Source organism: Boleophthalmus pectinirostris, unplaced genomic scaffold (assembly GCF_026225935.1).
Source record: "Boleophthalmus pectinirostris isolate CB_2022bp ecotype Guang Dong unplaced genomic scaffold, ASM2622593v1 HiC_scaffold_4, whole genome shotgun sequence".
Taxonomy (NCBI): Eukaryota; Metazoa; Chordata; class Actinopteri; order Gobiiformes; family Gobiidae; genus Boleophthalmus; species Boleophthalmus pectinirostris.
The window spans coordinates 20583123-20604270 of record NW_026571353.1 but is presented as its reverse complement, the minus strand read 5'-3'; the positions used below and the strand labels follow the sequence as shown (position 1 = coordinate 20604270).

Genomic DNA, 21148 nt, shown 5'->3' with positions numbered 1-21148 from the left:
AGGTTTTGTCACGAGTAGATAAAACAGTTGAAGTTACTTTGGTTGACGTCAGACACAGGTGAGGTGGTGGTCTCTTCTCTGCTGCACTCAGCTCTATACACTGAAGTTACTGACTGCCAGTGCGTGTCCGCCCACTGGAGAGGTGGACCCTGCACGCGCGCGCTGCTGCGTTCGTGCGTGAAGTAGAGGATAACTGTCCCGCTTTGTCTCTGCTCCTCTCTTTCCCTGAGCAACATTCACGAGCACTGTGTCAGTGTCGGTACGCAATGAACGGCTACGGTTCGCCGTACCTCTACATGGGGACCCCGGTTTCCCAGCCCCGTGCTCCGCTCCAGAGAACGCCCAAATGCGCACGCTGTCGAAACCACGGTGTGCTCTCGTGGCTCAAAGGCCACAAGCGCTACTGTCGCTTCAAAGACTGCACCTGTGAGAAGTGCATCCTGATTCATCGAGCGTCAGCGCGTCATGGCCGCGCAAGTGGCGCTCCGTCGGCAGCAGGCGAATGAGAGTCTGGAGAGTCTAATCCCGGAATCACTCCGGGTATTACCCGGCATCACTGAGGCTGCCCAGGGAGCCGGGGCCGCGAGCAGAGCCGAGGAGCTGGACCTGAGGTGGAGCAATGCGGAACCTGGTCACAGCGCATCTAACTGTACAGGTAAGTGCACGTGTCAGTGTGAAGTCTATGTAAAAAGACAGGCTATTTGTCTGTTGGCCTACACGTGAATTGATTTCGATAATCTCGTTATTTAAATTCTGTTTATTAAAGTCGTTGACAAAATAGGCTCCTATTTTGTGAGTGAAAACTTTCTTGGGGCACTAATTCCTTGTGGATCTAAAAAGCCAACAGAAAAGTCAAACCAAAGGCTATTCGAGGTAGGCCTAAATAAATATTCAAAAAGCCTATGAATTTGTTTATCTAAAATTAAATATAATTTGAATTAAATTTAAGTAATAAAATACAATCTGTAAATAATACATACAGTATTCATACTTTAGATAAAACTATTAAAAATAGCTTATAGGTTAAATACATTTGCCAATGTTAATGGATAATGAATATTAGCTTTTTTTAATTGCAGGCCCTTGTCCGTTGATTGGCATGTGTGTATTAAACTTGTGTCTGGCACAAAGAGAGAAGAATAAGCTGAACCCTGGGCTCAGGTCACCTGCTGCTGCTTTCACTATAGCCTTTATAAAGTGTATGGGAACTGCTCCTGTGGGACACATGTTCTGTTCTGACATTGTCATGACTCAGACTTAATATCTGTCTTTGGCTAAACTCCAGGTCATTGCGTCATCTGAAAAAAAAAAAATCAAAACAAAAACAAAAAAACTTTAGTTCGCTGTTACCTGTTTCGGGTTTAAAATCTAAAGTTAGAAGTGTGGGAAAAATACTACCTTGAATCCTGTGATATTTAGCCTACTTAAAATGTGTTTACTAATTTGTTAGCATGTCATCATTTATGTTGTTAACACTCCAGAGCACTGACCCCGGGCCTTACCTGCGCGCGCTTGCTGTAAAAGATGACCGTAATCAGCGGCGGACAGCTCCAATCGAATGTAATCGCCATGTTTCACGAGAGAGGTCAGATCTGGATGAAATGTTACTAAGCAACAAGCAATTTGTTTGCACAATGTGGTCAAAAGGCACGGACACGCATCCCTCTCTGATGCCCTCAGCACTTCAGAAACTGCTCGTAGCGCGAGAAAGAAACCTTTAGAGCTGTCTAGGTTGGGACAAATGAGACAAGCCACAACTTAAACTTTGCCCATGTAAGGAGAACATATAGGCTACACCCAGATTACCAAAATAACTCTAAAGATATGGTAGCAATTTGTCCACAATGAATGATAGTATGTTGAACATTTCACCTGGAGGCCCATGTCTGAGTGATGCAGAAATGCACAAAAGCCCAAGCCTATTGAAATAATTCCACTATCCTCCTTACAATAATAAGCACACATGCCATACCATTCTGAGATGAGAAGTAGCATTATGGCTGTTCATGGCGGGGTAGAACTCTGCATGATGATGGAGACAGCTCTGTGCGCGGGTGATGTGATAAGTGCGTAAAACCGCGTGTTTCTTTTGCGCAGAGCCGGAGGACGGTGCTGATGACGGGTCTGGGGCAGAGAACGGAGGCAGCGGGAGTGAAAAGGATCAGGACCCACTCAGCTCTCCAGAAGGATCCAAACACAACACGTGCTTCACCCCAGAGCCGCCAGAGACACCGTCCCAGCAGGAGGAGGCCCGCTGTAGCACAGCCAAAACCGGGGACAAAGAGAGCAAAAGTCCCGTGAGTCCGACGGAGCAGAGCGCGCTCCTGGAGGGCCTGCCCCTCAGCCTGCGGGCCCACAGACCCCCTCTGGACGTGCTGCAGAAGGTCTTTCCGGCGCACAAACCTGCGGTACTGGAGCTCATCCTACGCGGCTGCGGTGGCGACCTCGTGGGGGCCATCGAGGTGTTACTATCAAGCCGCAGCCCTGAGGCTGGCGCACACCCGCCACACGGAGACACTGCAGCAGATGGGCTAGTGTTACCCACAAACGGACACGCGTTGGACCCTGCGCTGGGCTCATACCCCTTGACCAGTTCCAAGTGGTCCGTTGGCTCGGCCTTCCGTGTGCCGGATTCTCTGCGGTTCTCGTCCGACCCGGCTCCGGGGATAGTGCCCACGGGGCCTATAGGGGTCCCGTTGCAGCACCCGTCTTTCCCACAGCCCACGCGCTACCCCTTGATGCTACGTAACTCGCTCACGCGCAGTCAAACCGGACCGTTTGTGCACAATGACGTGACTCTTTGGAACACCGTAGCCCTGCAGCAGCACTATCAGCTCCGCTCTGCCGCACATTATGTGTCGCCCTTCTCCACGGCCCCCGGTGCACCTGTCTTTAGAGGGTCACCGCTCCTTGGCTCGGCCCGCGCTGAAGAACAGCGCCTCAGTCTGCAGGAGGACGCCGGCGCACTGGGGCCCAAACCGCTCTACTCGCCGGACCAGGACCACGAGTACGAGGAGCGCTCCGACTCTGCAGACTCTCGCATCCTCAACTCCTCGGCCTAGGACCTTGGCCACATCCATAGACTGTATGGTCAGTTTACGTCGAAATGACACTGTAGAGCATTTAGTTTTCAGTTTTTCTGCTGAGCTTGAGCCCAAATTAAAATGTGTCATCACTGTCTGTGCTGAAGATGCTTTATTGTTGCTGATATTTAATTTTAATATTGTAATATTTTTTTCAATCCAAGCACTGAATTTGCAGTTACACCCTTACATACTGCCTTTAATATCTTACATTTTACCGAAATTGGAGATTTTTAATGGTTTGTTTTCAGTCTCGTTTAGAGAGATCGGGTTTAGGCTATTACAAATTGGAATCTCATTTTTTGTTTACATTTTAAAGCAGTGTTATCTTTGAACTTGAGATTCAGATTTAATTGTACTTTCTGAATGAGCACATAATATACTATTCCAACTGCTGAATGCATGCCAGTATTGTGAACACATTCACTCTGCATGTCAAGAGAATGCCAAATAAATCAGAGCTGTCCGCAACCAATTTGTCCTAAATATTTACTTGTGTTGTTCTTTATTTTTTACTTTATTCATCCTGTTTGGTGTCACAAAATAAATAAATAAATAAAATTAAAAGTCATATTGTAACCAACCATTTTAAAGTTGCACTATGTAACTTTCCAGGTGAAGGGCATATCTCCAAAAGCTATTTAAGTTCTTACTTTACTTGGAATGGTCGACATGGTTTTAAACGCAGATTTCTGTCATTTTACGTTAAATTCTTAATAATTATCCCTGAATTTAAGTTGCTAATAATTCAAGAATGACTTGACAAACATGCACATTCATCTCTCCTTCGCAAGTCTGACCTTTAACTTGGACTGCACCCCTGCTGCTTTTCTTCATGGAGATTGATAAGTTAATGCCATACTGTGGAACATTCTAACAAAGCAATACTCCACATTCCAACAGAAAAAGTTACACAGTGCACCTTTAACAATACAAAATTATTATCACCCTTGCATTTAAGACCTAGGCTGCGTCGACAAAACAACCCTTAAACACATAAGTAGAACATTTATTCACGTATATGATTGCCTATAAACGAGGATGCTATTGTATCAACATTTTACGTGGAACATATATTTTCACCAGCATAGATAACGTCACAGTTTATGCGCAGCCTTTGGCTTTAGTGTGCGTACTCTGCCATCTAGTGGTAGTTTGCATATGAAGCCTAGTCTAAATGAAACAATCCGCTTACCTCTACTGTTAGTGCAACCGTCACTAAATGGCAAAACCACTAATTGAATAGAGCCTTCTGAAAACGCATTAATTATGAACATATCCTATAGCAGACTATCTGGGCAACAATTAACAATTTTATTTAATTAGGCACTAATTTTGACAATGGTGTTTGCGCTGAGTGTGTTTTTGTCTCTGTGTTGGATACTGAGTTATGACTGATGATGAAGTCTGTAGTGAACCTCTGGCATCTCGGAATTTGGAACTATGCCTGTGTCATTAGAAACAGAATCCATTACGAAAAACAACAAACAAATAAAAAGAAAAAACTAATGATTAAGGAGCCCATATTCAGGTAGCTATCACTGTATTTGAGCACATAGAGTTACAGAACTTTTTTTTTGAGTTTCTCAGTTAACCTTCCAGTATCCCCATAATTTTGCACCTCAGACACTATGGCGTATTCTACCCACACCCATAAAATTCTCAATAGACTATTTTTATTTTTATTTTATTATTATTATTTTTTTTTTGGTGTTTGTAACTCACCCTACACATCCATGCCAAACATCCCATAATTCTCAAAACTTTAACTGTCCCAATGACACGTTTTTGAGGAAAAATAACTTCTATAAAATGGACAATATAACAACGATGACTTATGAGCTGGTCATGTTTAACATGTTTAACGTCAGCATGGGTGAAAATGCTTTATTATTGATTAAGTTAATGTCATAAAATGACAAAAGAGGAACATTTGGTCATAAGGTCACTGAATGTTTGAATGGGCATTTAGTCCATTTATTTATGCGACTGCTGTCATTGTTGTGATAAATTAACATGTGCAGAAATGCACCTCTTGTATAGTGTAAATGGTAAGCTCTCTTTTGCTGTCCACATGTTCAGGTGGTCTGAAGCTCCACTGGGGGCCCCCTATGTGTGTCATTTGTCCAATAGGTCATCTACATCTCACTTCCACAGTGTTAATGTCGATTGTGAAAAGTTGAATTATACTCTTTGATCAAACGGGACAGTACATTCATAAAGAGGGTCCTGTCTTCGCTGCTCCTACTTTAAGTTATGGAGACACTTTATGCTGTTAAAAAAAAGAACTGATTGGTTTAGGCAAAATGTTGTGATCTATATTTTAGTATTATACGTTGTATTATATATTTGCATATTAGAACATCATTTAGAACCCTTTATGATGATATTATCTGTACTAATATTGTCTGTTCCTTACAAAAGACCAACATGTAGCCTACCTGCCACGCGTATTTAGTGAAATTCTGTCACTAATGTGCAAACCCAGAATCGTTTTAAAACTCTTATCTGCTGCCCTCTAGTGGACAAAGTATGTTCTTGCGTTTTCCGAGGTATAAGATCTTAGTTCAACAGTTCAAGTAAAAGTATCGTCATTTTATATAGCTGTACTCAAATCGTAGTACATTGTATTGGGTACAATAAAATAAAAAATAAAATAAAAAAATCTGTGAAAATAGCAACCAAAGCAGAATGTCATTTTACTGCCTTCATCTAGGAATGTAAAATAATAATAGTAAAAAATTAACTAAGATATAAGAAAACAAAATGCATGCATTGTTTTAGAATAAAAATAAGTTGTCTGAATATAAACACAAAATATGCTTCAAGTGATTTTCATCATAAAGCAGGTCAATACATCTACATTTTCAGCAGATTAATCTTATCTCAATTTTAAATTTAGGATGTTCTGAAAGAGAGTTTATTTCTAAAATATTGAGTCTGTAATCTAGTTCTCCTTTCATATAGACCCTTGCTGTCTAAAGACCTGCTGAAAGCATTGAATCATTATATATTATATTATTATTTATAATTATTGTTATTTTTTGTTCTTAACTTCCAACATCAGAGGCAAGAATGTTGTGATCAGTGAATGAAGTTTACTCTGGGTCCAGTCACAGCTGATACACATGTCCCCTTGTTTGTTGCATATTATCCATTAAATGTGAAAGGTCAGACTAAGACAAATGTTGTTGCGTCTGCTTTACTCCTCAGCCCCATGTGTTGTCAGTCCATCAGGGGCTAATTATCATAACAGGGTAACAGTGATCTCACAGGCTCTTCTGCCTTTACCCAGATCCTGTTACGCTTTATGGGCCGCACAGCGGGACACTTCCAATGAGGTGGTGCTGCTGTTTCAATCAGAGCCGCTCCAAAACACAGCCACCGTGGGAGAGCTCTCAAGTGGGTCTTTTTCATTAGACTCATTAGGCATTCGGATGTCTATCTATCTATCTATCTATCTATCTATCTATCTATCTATCTATCTATCTATCTATCTATCTATCTATCTATCTATCTATCTATCTATCTATCTATATATATATATATATATATATATATATATATATATATATATATATATATATATATATATATATAGATAGATAGATAGATAGATAGATAGATAGTCTAAGTCAACGCCTAAATCCTAAATACTAGATATGTAGTATTTCAGTGTACATTTAAAAAGTGCAATCCAACAGACTTACTAATATGGCAATTAATCATAAATAAAATAACGCCTATGCTATATTGCATCCTACGTTAGTTCCTAAATTACAGCCCCGGTCTCTAAATGTGTGTCTCACTGAAATCGTCAAAAAACAACGCTACACCTTCTACGTTTCTGCAGCGCGGAGGTTTTAGACGCAAGAAATCATTGGAAAGGAGCAACTTTAGCATCAGAGGACTGAGCTACGGCAAAGGGCACTGATCAAGCTTGCTAAACTATCTCAGAACGGGATAATTGTATGAATCCCGATGCAAGAATTCATCGTGCATTGTCCAAATGGATCCTGAATTCCAGCAAAGGTCGTCCTCTGAGCCCCCCGGAGTGAGGGCACCTCCACTGCGCCGGGTCATCGTCTCCGGGCCGGACACACACAACACGTTTCAGGTGAACATCTAGATCTCCCGTGTGCGGTGCATGCCTCCTGTTCGCTTCACCATCAAAGCATTCTTGATTTGCAAACGGCAGCGCGGGGTGGCCGCTCGTAACTCTCGCCATAAATTACTGAGAAGAGGCAAATAAAGCTGCACCTGCAAGATCTTGCCGCGTTCACTCTCAGCTCAGACGCTGCAATGTCATTTAATGTCTTGTGGACTGGAGATGGCCTATTTAGAATCAGGTCTAAGTGCAAATACACATTTTTACGCACAAATTGCACAGCTTGCTGAAAAAAAGTGAAGAAGCTAGTTTATTATTATCTAGTCTTGTAATTCTACAAATTGCCCTTTGCGTAGTAATTTAAAATGCTTGGGAATTTTAGACTAAAGGAAAAAATAAAAATTGAATGCCCCCAAAAATAAAATATGTGAAATATAACACGAATAACAGTTTGATACAATGATTTTTACTGTAGGGCCTAATTGTATCAATACTTGACAATCAACAAACCCTGAAGACTTAAGGCGGTTTTTGTTGGCCCATATTTTTTCTTATTATAGGTCACTACTAAGACAGCATTCACACACTCCACTCCCGCAAAACAGTTTTCATTTCCCATTCGGGAACAAAGGCTTTAGTCAACACGCTTTCAATGAATGTCTGCGTCGGTTTGTCAGTTGCACCGAACAAGGGCATGTCTTTCTTGAACCAGGATTCAGTCAGCGCGCAGGAAACAAAGGGACAGATCTAACTTTAAACATACCACCTTTAAATTGTTGTGCGGCACACCCTCTCCTACAAGGGGAAAGCGAGAGTTTGCATAAGTTCACCTTGAAAACAATGGACATGTGAAACTTTTACAAGCTTTAGTCTACATCTTATTTATTTTTCAAGCTAATACTGCTGAGACTCTGCATCTGTGGCTGTTGTGTAAACACGAGGGGCTAATCTTGGTCAGTTCTTGTATCACGCTGAGGACGCACTGTAACAACCTGCATGCCACCTGCGCTGTCCCACATTTGTGCACGGGTCAGATCTCTCCTAAACAACTTATTAACCACTCATATTGTTTTAAGATGTAACACTACACACGACTGTCCTCTAACTGGAGATGTAGGCTACTGCAGAAGCAAATGGCCCATTTTTATTCGTCCACTAATTTAGATGACTTTAAAATGGACAGATAAAGCTCTTTTATTTTATTCTAGTGGTTCTCCGTTTGTTTAAGCCTTGGGTTAATCAAAGTCACTTCGCAAGAGCAGAACTAAGCAAATGAGAATGATCACAGCGGGCCCTATTACGCACGTGGGAGCTGCTTGTTACTCCATTGGCTCAAAGTTGTCACGCAGCAACCAATCAGAGAACAGAAGTGCAGGGACTGAAACACTTCATAGGAGTGGCGCTCACTGTTTCCACTTTAGTGTAAGGTTGGATCGTGTGGAAGCGCTCGGGAGACTATCACCCTACGCTTGGGACTTTTTAATCACCTGGTTACGGACTGTGCGTATTCATCAGCGCGGTGGAAACGGCTGTGCGTAAAAGGTAGACTAAATATTTACATTACTTCTTATCAGCGCAATTGTTTTGAGATATGGGTTTAGACTGTTTGAGATGTTTATTTGGCTCGAATTTAATTTTACATTCAAAAATGATGAATTCGCAAATGCATTATACAAATTAGCAAAACAAATGTAGAAGCTGTGGTCCTCAGCTAACCTCGGTGGTTTTCGGTTGAGCGATGATATTCAAAACAGGATCAGATATAATCCAAATCAAATATTATTTAGGCTCACATTGTTTTTTCTTCTTACAGATAACCGGGGGGAAATACAACATGTCAGACAGCGCTGGGTGTGATTTCGAAATAGACGTGGAAAGTTTGGAGACTGAGAGCGACGACATGGCAGAGGCGCACAGCCGCCCCGGGTCTGCTCCGCTCGGGCCCTCCACGCCGTCAGAGGAGGACGGCGAAGGAGTCCGGGCCGAAGACAAACCGGGAGCAAGTGGCCTGTCTGGGGACCAGAGGAAGTTAAGCCGGACCCCTAAATGCGCACGATGCCGAAACCATGGCGTGGTGTCGTGTCTAAAGGGCCACAAGCGTTTCTGCCGCTGGAGGGACTGTCAGTGCGCCAACTGCCTGCTCGTGGTGGAGAGACAGCGGGTCATGGCTGCGCAGGTCGCCCTGAGGAGGCAGCAAGCCACAGAGGTAAGCTGCCACTACAGGACATAAAAAAGAAACCAAAATTTTCAAATGCTGTTTGAAAAGTTGCTAAATTATTCACAAAATGTATACCTTATTAAAAATGATATTTTAGGACAAGAAAGGAATATCTGGGAAGCCGCTTACTGCAGAAAGAAGGGCAATATATCAACGACACATCAGACCGTCCACCATGCTGGCCAAAAGCATTCTAGAAGGTAATTATGCTTTCTAATTTATTTGTTACTTATACAGTTGTGTTTTTATTTCTCTATTTGTAATTAAAATGATTAAATAAGACAAATATTGCTAATAGTTATGTCCTATAACCTGATGCTAAATAAAACTTAAAACAATAATAACTAAAACTATTTTCATATGATATATCTTGAACTTAGCAGAACTTAACAGATTTTAATAAATTAAAAATTTATTTGTGGCAGGATACCGTCCTGTGCAGCCTGATCCTTTCCTGAGTCCTGGCCCGTCTCTGCCTCCTCTGAGTGACCGCATGAGGAAGAGGAGGGCATTTGCCGATAAGGAGCTGGAGAGCATCATGCTGGAGAGAGAGTACAAAGAGAGGGAGCTTCTGGAGGCTCAGCCGGGGCCCAACCCTCTTCTCTTCCCTGGCAGTGTGGTGCACCATGCAGCCGAGTACAGCTCCTACAGGAGCTACTCCCCTCCAGCACACTCAGACCCTCAAACCAAAGAGCTATGCAGCTTCATGGGGCCCAACTGTTTGGAGCTGCCGGTGCAGTACCCCAGCGGCTCCAATGTGGAGCTCATCTCCTCCAACGTGAGCGTGGCCACAACTTACAGACACTACCCCCTGCACTCATCCAGAGGAGGGCTGGTCATGTGGCCCCGTGGGCCAGCTAACCTGGGCGACGCGCTGCTTTACCAGCAGTGTCTGCTGAACGCTACAGCTGTGCAGAACATGAAGCCTGGAGCAGTGTGGGAGCCCAAGCTCATGCCCACGGAGAGCCAGCCCCCAGAGCAGGACGCAGCAGCTGTGACTGCGGCCAAACTGGAAGGTTCCAGGGCAGCGCTACAGGAGCCTGTGGAGCCCAAACATAACAGCACTACAACAGGACAGAGACAGAGGGAGTGCTCTGCATTCTCTCCCCCCAAAAGGGGCTTTGCTCAGGCCTTCCCCACTAACTCGTCCACACACCACAGCTCTGTCCTGCACAAACTCAGCAAAGACTCTGTGAAACACAAAGTGAGCACTCTGCACACTCTCGTACAGGACAAGAGCAGCAGCGCTCCGTCGTGTAAGGAGCTGCTGGAGGAGGCAGCTCGGAAGTTCAGAGACTCTTGTGTTAGAGACAATGTGAAGATATCCATGTATCCCAAAGACTTCCTGTCCAAACCTGTGGGGACAAAGATGTCCCCTGGTGAGACACTGTCCTTCTCTGTAGAGGCCATCCTAAAGAGACCTACAGCGGCCGTGAGTGCAGTGTTCCACTGACTGTTTAACTGTTGCACTACAGTCTCACAAAAACACCAGAAGTCAATGCTATTTCACACAAGCAGCTGTAATATAGATTATTATGCAGAGTATTTCGAATGATTCCAGTGATTCCTGTATTTGCATGTCTGAACTTATTCCATCTCGTGTTTTCAAACATACAATTGCAGCGTTTGTACAACCAATGAATCTCTTAAGTCACCAGCTATTTTAATTTTTCAGAAAAACACATCATGAAAAAAAGAAGAAATGTTTTCACTTTAGTTTTGTAAATTTGTTTGGTTATTTTGTAGACAATAGATTTGAACATATATTTAAATACAGTTTTGGAAATTGAATAAAAAATATTTTAAAGTTATCGGTTGTTATGTTAAGTTATTATGACACAATAGGAAATCTAGTTATGTTTTGGTTTTTAAGTTCATATTTCAATGACAGATAAGCTTCAGCATGTTGGGGCAGAAGCCCACTCAGCTTGGAGTCTTTGACGCAAATGCTTCTGTAAACAGTCTTCTCATGGTGAAAGATAAGACTGATGTACCAGCGTTTATACTGGGGATGTGAGCCTGGGATAATGTTACAGTTTTCTTATTAGAAAGTTGAATTATAAATTCCATTCCCCTTTGAGGTGTTTTAACTTTCTTCATCAAATATAAATTCAAAATATATAAGTGTAATTTGTTTTTCAGGCAAACATTAAACATCATTAATCAATACTATTCAAATTAGTCAATTACTACTTTGCATAGATACAAAAACACAACATTCTCTTTTTTAATGTTTTTCCAGCTAATTAATATTGAAAATCTTTGTGAACATTGAAGAGAAAATTCTTCATCTGTAAAAGCAGATTTGAGAAGTGCCTCCACACTTCACTGGTGCCTTTACTGTCACCTTCTGTTTGTAAAAACTAATGGCACTATTACAGGTTTATGGTGAAAAATTCCAGCAGCTGCATTTTCACACTAGATTTATTACTTATTTACTCAAGTCCTTTCGCACATTTTTGGACAAACAGAACTTTGAGCATACTATGAACAATGTAACTCTTCTCTTTATTCAGCCTGTATCATTAGAAACATGGTAGTAATAAAGTGAAGTACGGTTAGGTATATGAATGGCCCCATTGTGTTTTACTGCATGTACAGCAGAGCAGTGCTAAGCAGAAGGTGAGAGTATTTGTCTGGACTAACTGTCGCTGATAAGTATCTCCAGTGTCAGTGTGTGAGATTTAACATGTCAGCACGCTGTCCCGCTCTGTCCCCCTCTGCCCCCTCCACCCTCTCCTCTCTCCTCTCCTGGGCCTTGCTCTTATCTCAGTTCACACAGTAGCAATTTGTTTAGGTAACACAAGTGTCATTTACATTTAGATACAACTTTTTTTTTTTTTTTTCATTGCTTGACATGCAAACAACAACATTAAAATATTAAATATGTTTTTAGCTAAGACATTTCTTTAACAGCATAATTTGGTTCTGCAAATTTGGTTTAACAAAATGTCTGAAACTATTTTATTATGAAATCTCTGGGCAATTTGCACTGTGTTGCAGTATAAATATATGTGCCATCTGAACAATTCAGAAAATGTGAAAATTAATTATTCATTTATTTATTAATAATACAATTTTGCATGAAAATGTTTTATAGTTAACCTGCTCATACTGTAGCCATGAAATGTAACTGTTCCTGAAAGCAACACAGCACAAACCTTGGCTGATGACATTATTAGGAAAATTTAGACTCTAAAACATCTGTATGCATCATTTATACTGCACAGGGCAATTTAGGTGTTCAGCTCCATTTAAGTCAATTTAAATGAATGTAACAATCCATTTGTGTTGTTTACTTTCCATGTACTTAATAGCATTCTTTGCTTAGAACGTGCACAGATCAGCCTTTTTGTTATGACAGAAACATAAAATCTCTGAGTCATATTTATCTGAGCCACACACCACCCACACCTCCACCCTTCTCCAGGTGTGAAAACCAGCCTTGCGTTGCCCTGTTGCCAATGTCACGCCCCTATCACTAAACCCACTGAACACTAAGAGCCTGTTAAGCACCGCGACCCTACGACCGAGGCATGGATCACACAGTGGCTTATTTTGACTGTCCACGATCAATGGCACATGCTGTGTTTTGCATAGGAAAGCAGCCAGCGTGAAGGAGAGGGCTGGTGCTCTATTCATTTTCAGGTGAGTTGTTGCTCCTCTCTACCCTCAGCAGAGCAGTGTCCCAAGCATTCCTTCTCAGCACCTTGTAATCCAATAACAAATGTGTAGCAGGGAAAGGGCTGGCACGACTTAATTACAGTGTGGTCTGACAGCTATTTAGGACCATACGGGCACATGGGGAGGGATGGGAGTGCTGATAATCATTTTATGTTGATCTAAAGCAATCATTTCACAAGCTATTTTCAATTTTAAAATGTGACATCATATACAGGGTCAACAGATTTAATTTTTTTTTATTTTAACATTTAACAAAACAAAAATAGGCAAAACAAAAGCCTCCCACAGCCCACCCCTATCTGAACACATAATATTGAAAACTTCACCGCAAGTCCAGTCTCACCAGTATGTCCCACAAAGGAGTTCACATGTAACATTTAATTTTTGAGGGAATCTTTGCCCCATTTGAAGCCAAGTTGTTGTGCTGAATTGTATTATGCTAATGGTCATACAATTCACAACATATATTAACAGCAATATAGAGACATGAATGAAAAGCTTGTTCTTGAATCAAGTTTTAGAGCTCATTGTAAACTCTTGGATTAGGCAGGGCAATCCAAGGCAAGCTTCTTTGTTGTCATTCAAACAGAATAAGAGCAATATTAAAATCACAACATAAACAAATAAAACCAAAAATAATCATGTCTGTGTAATCCCTCAGTCGTCCAGGTAGGATCCATATTTTTTTTGCCATAAATAATCAGAATCAAAAAGTTTTTAAAAGAAGGAAGAATATAATGTAACGTAATAGAAAACCTTATAAATTCATCCTTTTAGTTCATTTAGTTTAAATCAAATCAAGGAGTGAATTTAACCTGTTGTTGAACCTTTTGAAATTTCAATGTTTATCACCAGTGTTGTTGATTTACATGCACCTGAATTTCTCCTGTAAAACCTGCCTTCCTGTTCTGCAATGACCTCCTGCAGTGAAATCCTGGATCCTGAATGGATTTGCATATCTCAGTAATCGCAGGTTACAATCAAACAATATGGAAACACACAATATAAAAGGGACCCACAGACTATCCAAGCGATTGTCTATTATGATACAGTAATTGTAACTCATTTAATCATTATTAATTGAAACTACCAAAATAAAAACAGAATCAAATGATAAGAGTTCTGTGTGCTACAAATTGTATTCTAGTGTTTTGAGTCAGTTGTTGTTTGTGAGCAGTTTGCACCTTCACTAATGAGTCCAGCTTTGTCTAAGTCCCAGTTAGCACCTGTCTGTCCACTTGTTTTTGTTTTTTCAGCGGCCTCTACACTAATGCCATACATTTGTATTTCAGCAGGGAGGAGAAAGGGGCTTCAGTGCACACTTGCTACTCTCCACACTTTTCAATGACTAGTCTGTAAGTCAAAATAAACAGTAAAGGTTTAGCCATAAAACGATGAGTCTCTTTAGTATGCCCTCGGGCCCTCAGATAATGGAGATTTGTGTCCTCCATATAAGGGCCTTTGTTTTGTCGTCTAATCTGTATTTGACTTTACTTCACTGGCTTTTTGAAAGTCTAATTGTTCCATGGAAGCAGGATGATTTGCAAAGCGAAGCTACTTGGAGACTTGTCCTGTCCTCCAGCAAGGGATCATTTTGAAACATTGACGCAAGGATCAAGGAGAAAGGCAAATGCAGTCACTTCAAATCCAGATGATAGCCACATTTGCAAGTTTATGTAAATAGTTGTAAAACTTGGAGGAGCTTACCAAAGGTGAACTCTGTAAACAAAGGACACTGAAAAAAGTCTCTCCTATGTTTTAGCTTATTATGCTCTAAACTCTATGGTCACGTGTCTTGTTCCAAAGTAGTGTAAAAGTGTAGTACACAGTAGTGAAGTTGTTAAGTTTGTAAATCAATTCTTCTTCTTTGTTACATGCATATCTTGATATCGCCTGCTGTGTTTATACAAGGGTATTTGCCAGTCTAAACGTTCATGTAAATTGCATGGAAAATCACGTTGTAGAGCCTTAGACCACAAAGACTCACAGAACTGGCACTTATGCTGTCCTTCGTGAGACCAGCCCCAAAACTGCAGTTGAATGTCCAGTAAAAGAACAATTGTGTGTTGTTGCAATATTGTTTGGCCCCAGGAGGCATGACATCAGTATACAGTGATAAATGTCCACCACCTGCCTTAGACAAACAGTGTTATCAACCAGGTTAACACTTGAACACACTAATTTGCATAGACCTATAAAAGTGTAGTTAAATGTTCTGGGTCTATATGTGGCCGGCCCCATGCAAACAGGCTTGTATGTTTAAAGGCTGTCTTCTTTGGGACTTTAAAAATACAACGCCATTTTTAAAATATGGCGCAGGTGTGTGTTTGACTAATGAAAAACACAGACCACAGAGCGGAGTCGTGCTCAAGCATCAGTGCTATCACTATAATACTGCTACACTGTTATCTATTTTTTTCTGTCTATACTGAATTATATCATTTGTTATTGGTAACTTGGATGGACGGTCTGCCACCTACTTGTCTCTTTGGAAAGTCTCACAATATGGAGTCTCACAATTATAAAACTTATTTTTCAGGTGAAGTTACAGGTCAGGTTTTTGGAGAGTCGAACCCAAGTAAGAATGCATGCTTTTCAAGGCTTTGTAAATAAATTAATTAAAAAAAAAAAAAAAAAAAAAAAGCACCTACAAGATAATAAATGGACATTCCAGGCAAAAGGAGGAGTAGCCTGACTTTGAGTCTGAGGTAGATACCATCATCCATCATGCATAAGGTGGTGGGCACAATTCCAAACACTTCCCTTTATAAATAAACAGATTAATAAACGGAGTAATACAAATAAAACACAGAAGGAAGAATTAATGTATCTGCATTTTGAATCAGCTGAACAAACACATGCATGTCTTCAGTGGGGGGAAAATCACAAACGTATGGTCCAGAGACCAATCCAGAGAAATACCTAATGAAACTTATTTTAAAAGTGAAGTATAGTGTCCAGTTCTCTCATAAGCCCATGGCATGAATGTATGAAAGAGATTGCTGAGTGACAGTTCGGCCTTCCCTCCTCTCCTGCCTCTGTAGTGCTGGCTTTATAGATTTTCTCTGTGTTATGGGCTGCACCTTGAGCACAGATCTGACTCGGGAGCAGCTGTTTTTCCACACAGATGGATGGATGTGATCATGTGACCTTGGCAGCAGACAGGAGCTTCCTGTGTCTGTGCACGGGACACTTTTACTGGTCTGTGCAGGGCTCATCTGGAGCTGATGGATCTCACCTGTCAGATATGGACTGGTCTATAGAGCTGCACTTGTCCATGCTGGACTCCATAATGGCATTCCAGCATGTCATGTTTAAAAAGCCTTTCTTCTACACACACAGTGAAATATGTATTCATAGTTTACATTAAAATACAGACCTTATTTGCCCCAAGGACTTACTTACATTTACTAAATTAATTCATGAGGAATATTATTTAACACAATAACTGAAATATAAATAAATTCATCACGATAATGAATAACATAGAATAGAAATACACTCAAAATACAATTATAATGATAGACCTAAAGAAAATGAGTAAAATAAATAAACATTTTACAGAATAAATATAGAGTACCAACAGAGGAATCAGGGTTTATCTGGAGCATGAACAGGTGGACTGGCATGTTTAAAATGTTTTAGATAATAATTTATTTTTTTGGATCTGGAAAAGTAAAAAGATGACATTTAATGTAAGAAAACACCTGCACCATAGGTATTCTTCAGTTAGATCTAATACACAGTTTGGATTCAAGTCAGTTGTTGTAATTGTTTATTGACAAAACAAACAGACCTCAATGGAAAAAGGAAATCATTGTCACAACATTGCTTATTTTCACCCTTTGTTATATCATAGTGCAAATTAAATTTTCTTAATTGACGATAATTTTAAGTCCGACAAATCCTTCTTAAAGGTCATGAAATGCTCAAAACCACTGTTTGATCCATTTGAGTGTGAGTGGCTCCAGGGGCAGATCTCTTTAACCTTGGAGTTGCTGTGTCAGATCTGTGTGCACTGTGACACATAAGCCTGTTTTGTCAACAGCCTGTGTGACTGTCATGTTTTCACATCAACACTTTGTGTTTCCTCCACAGCACACTGTCAAGAAACTGGTTTCCAATTCTCTTCCCTGTTTAAAGAAGCTGTTTACTGCACCACTCATAGGCCTGATACAAAACTAGTATGGGGACTATTGTGCCAGGGCCCCGGAGGCCCAGTATATGACCCTCTGGTAATATTTTCTAAATGATGTTATATAACCTAATGTAATCAACGATGTGTCTTCTAAAGGTTATCTAAAACTATGGAAACAAATTTGAGAATCACCTTGAAATGATTTTTTTCTGGATGGTTCTTGGAGGGCTGTATTGGAGTATTTCATTGATTAGGCTGTATGTTATGGGCATTGTGGGAACAATAGAAACAGAACAGAACAAAATACAGATACACAGTTTTAGGTTTTTATTGTGGGATCAGTATGATCTAATGAATATCCAAATATAGGTCGGCTTCTGCCACATGCACTGTGTTACAGTTAGGGTCAGTTTAAAAAAAAAAGCAAAGGTTGTGCACTAGTTGAACTAGGAGAATGGTCACTGACTTGTACTGTGCAGATTCTTAAGAGACACCAGAGAACCTCTTTTCTGATCAGTAACTTTGTCATCCATAACCCAGAGTATCACAGCTTGGACATGCTAGGACATTTTGTTTTGCAAAATACAATACTTTTCCCATGATGTGTACACTTTCACTTTACACTATAAGAGTGAGGTTACACAGATTTTTGTTGAAATGACACATACATCCTGTTGCAGAGACAGATAGCTCACTGTATATTAACGCTGAAACTAGAGCGTTGGTTTCCTGCCTGAAAAGCCCTGGTTTGATGTGTCCTCTGATAGACTTTATACTGCACAAGTCATTACTGAGCACAAATGAGGCAGAACGCCTTCTCACCTGTAGAAACAAGCTCCGAGTGCTTTTGACAAGTGACGCCAGAATCATTTTCCTGCAGGAGCCAAAGTCCCACAGCTCCTCTCTTTATTAAAGAGAGAAAGAAGTCTTAGGCGTCAGATACAATTCTTTTATGGGAGAGGTGGAAGTGTTTTTGTTTAATTAACATTTAAGTGGTGCAAGTACCAAGCAGCTTATATAGTTGAATTTTGTACTTATCCATGACATTGTTATTCTTGAGGACTGTTGCCATAGCAACTGACGTTCAAAATGCAGAGGGCAGACATTTTTGTCCTGAGGGCTGTTACTCTTCTCAAACTGCCACTGACATACAATCATAAATAAATGTATAAATGCCTTCAAATACATGTACTTGTAATGTTGTCATACAGTTATAAAGGTAGAATAGATAAATAAATAATGGATTTTTTAAAAGCTCCTATTTAATACACATGATTGTAATTTGTCATGTCATGTTTCCCTTATGCTTCTGATGTTATCAGAGAGAGAAGAAATCAGTTTGCTAAAATGCGGGGGTTTCCTTCTTACTAAACCCAAAATAAATGCATTATAAAACACTTGAATAGCTTTGTCTAAAATGCACTGTCTTTTCACAAAGGTCACACGACTACTTCTCTTCAGTCCACCTGTAGAGAATTTATCATGTGTGTCTTTGGACGACAGCAGGGGGTCTTTTAACATGTGCTACTCAGCTGCTCAGCTTCACAGGCTAGCCTACACAGGACAATAATGGAAAGCAAGATTTACACCCCCACTGTGAAGAAAGAGGGGGAGAACAAGTGTTTCTTTGGTTGTGCTTCCTGTTCAGTGGTCATAGCCAAAGGTTCAAGGGGACCAAACCAATGATGAAACCATATCCGCGCAATATTAATGACATTGGAGTTTGGAAGTGGAACAAGTTTTACTAAAAGTCCGAAACTTCTCAGGTCTCATGTCCTGAGAATATGTAGTGTTTTGTTTTGCTTGAAAAGAATGACCCAAGTGTAAAACCTACCTAGACAGGAAAAATATTCACTTCCTTTGGGCCTGAGAGGCACGTGTTGACAGCTGGTCTTATGTGAATAGATGGCTGCATTGATTTTTACTGCTTTAGTGCACTGAACAAACCAGGACCCCAATAGTGACAAATGTAAGTTTAGTAAAAGCCATCAGAAATTCCAGGTGAACATTGTGTTGATACGCTTCATAACTCAGTGTCATGTAGATTAGTTTAGAAAGGGCCTGAATAAGAATGAAAAGAAGTGGTCACTGTGGAGCCATATTATGTAGCCTTATGTCATCATAGGTGAATGTTGCATGATTGGAGAACACATTAAAGCTGCGATTCACACAGTCACGAATATTACATAAATTAGAGTCTCAGTTTTTATTGCTGGTTTTATTTCTCTTCCAACGTTATTTAAAGTTATGACTGGATATATTTCATACAGTTTATAGCAGCTTTGAGCAATGTTACTAATGTGTTTATTTAGATGAAGTTGTAAAATATTAAGAGTGAATAGTTTACGTTTTATGTACAGTAAAGCTAGTGATCATGTGTTAGTAGTATATATATTTTTTCTTTTCAGCATTATAGGGCAGATTGTAAATATTCTGTACATATCAACCTTAAAACCTTAGCTCATGAGACACTACTGTATATTGTAAATCTATATGATGTATTATTATTATTATCAGTTATACAGTAAAATGTTATTAGTGTATTGATTTTTATTATAATTCTCTGATCTTTTGTCAGTTATTCGTAGTGGCTTCTCCATTGTAGATTAAAATTGAAAACTAGCTTAAAAAAATTATTCCAAATTTTCCAAGCTATACAACTGACATGAAGCTAAAGAATTTGATCTCTTTATATCTGCACCTGTTACATTTATTCTGTATATTCCCCATTTACAACATTATGAAACCAAAGCAGTTAATAATGCATTTCAAACCCGGCTTTATTCTTGTGGTTTCAGTAGCTAAAGCCCTCTGCTAACATTTCTAAGACTGGGCATTTACATGATCTCAATATATCAGTTTGTCTTATCCCTCTTGAAGCACACTACTGATTTTACGCTCACAACAGCTGCAGTTTATATGAGATCTCAAGATATGACAATAATACTGAGCAGAATCTCCACCGTGCATGGCACAACTGTACATGAGCCTGACCTGTTGTTGACTGTAAATAATCATTATTTTCAAATTATGTACCTCATTTTTCATCAATTAATTAACTGTCCACATACCAGCTAAAACTTTTTTTTAATATCTTTTGATCAAGACATGCATTTATTTTATAATTTTATTTTGATACTTCTAATAGACCAATTTGAATCAACTGTTCAGGTTACTAAGCCTAAATCATTCTTAATAACCTTTCTGATCTGTTATGATGTTGTTTCCTCATCAAAAATTTACCCGGAATTGTGTTTTGTTTTAAAACACAGTCCTTGCATATTTAGGCTGAGTTCTTCTCTCAAACAGAAAACACACATTTCCACCTTGTGATGTTCCTTGTAAAGCAGGAAGTGCTCCACTGTGTTTTTAAACTCCCTACACCATTAATAGAATCATTTGCATAATTTCAGATGTAGAAATGCCACTCTCTACTGAACTAAAAGCAAAAGGTAGCTGTTAACTTGAAAACTACCACCACATGACATCATAAGGTGGAAAAGAACATTTTGAGCTTTGAAGATGTAGACAGCCTATTAATAAAAAAATGTTCAAACATGTGTGAATGAAACAAAACACAACTTTAGGTATGTTTTTGATGAGGTAACAGCATTATAACATGGTTTAAAGTTCACAAGAGTCAATTTTGCGTTAGTGTTCATGCTTTATTAGGTGTAATTTTAATGCTCCTATTTTTTAATCTGGAAAAATGTGAAAACCACAAGCTGGTACACAGTGAAAATGCTGTATGTAAGATGAATTAGTACCCTGTGTGGAGTATCTTTTATTAAAGTCGATAGTTGGCCAAACAAGTCATTGGTGATTGAACGACTGCCAAGATGTGGTCTGCCATTTCAATACAACCACAAGCAGGAATACAAGAGAGGCGATGAGGTCACCAGAAACTTTTATTCCAA

The 21148-nt window shown here is 39.9% G+C and overlaps 2 protein-coding genes across 2 annotated transcripts; both read left to right on the top strand.

Moving 5' to 3' along the window:
- Positions 1 to 266: 266 nt before the first annotated feature.
- On the top strand, positions 267 to 3062 carry dmrt3a (doublesex and mab-3 related transcription factor 3a). Its single transcript, XM_020919185.1, is given in 3 exon segments — positions 267 to 446; positions 448 to 649; positions 2098 to 3062. Coding segments are annotated over 3 exon segments (1347 nt in total).
- A 5537-nt stretch (positions 3063 to 8599) lies between these two features.
- dmrt2a (doublesex and mab-3 related transcription factor 2a) lies at positions 8600 to 11220 on the top strand. Its single transcript, XM_020941359.2, has 4 exons — positions 8600 to 8733; positions 9005 to 9397; positions 9507 to 9609; positions 9835 to 11220. The coding sequence occupies exons 2-4, from the start codon at positions 9026 to 9028 to the stop codon at positions 10860 to 10862; spliced, it is 1503 nt and encodes a 500-aa protein (XP_020797018.1). The 5' UTR covers positions 8600 to 8733; positions 9005 to 9025; the 3' UTR covers positions 10863 to 11220.
- Positions 11221 to 21148: the final 9928 nt, after the last annotated feature.

Bases quoted from the DNA above. Each gene is read 5' to 3' on its own strand.
- dmrt2a (XM_020941359.2), top strand. From the start codon at position 9,026: ATGTCAGACAGCGCTGGGTGTGATTTCGAAATAGACGTGGAAAGTTTG. The intron at 9,398-9,506 runs GTAAGCTGCCAC...ATGATATTTTAG, and splicing joins GGAGGCAGCAAGCCACAGAG to GACAAGAAAGGAATATCTGG. The intron at 9,610-9,834 runs GTAATTATGCTT...TATTTGTGGCAG, and splicing joins GGCCAAAAGCATTCTAGAAG to GATACCGTCCTGTGCAGCCT.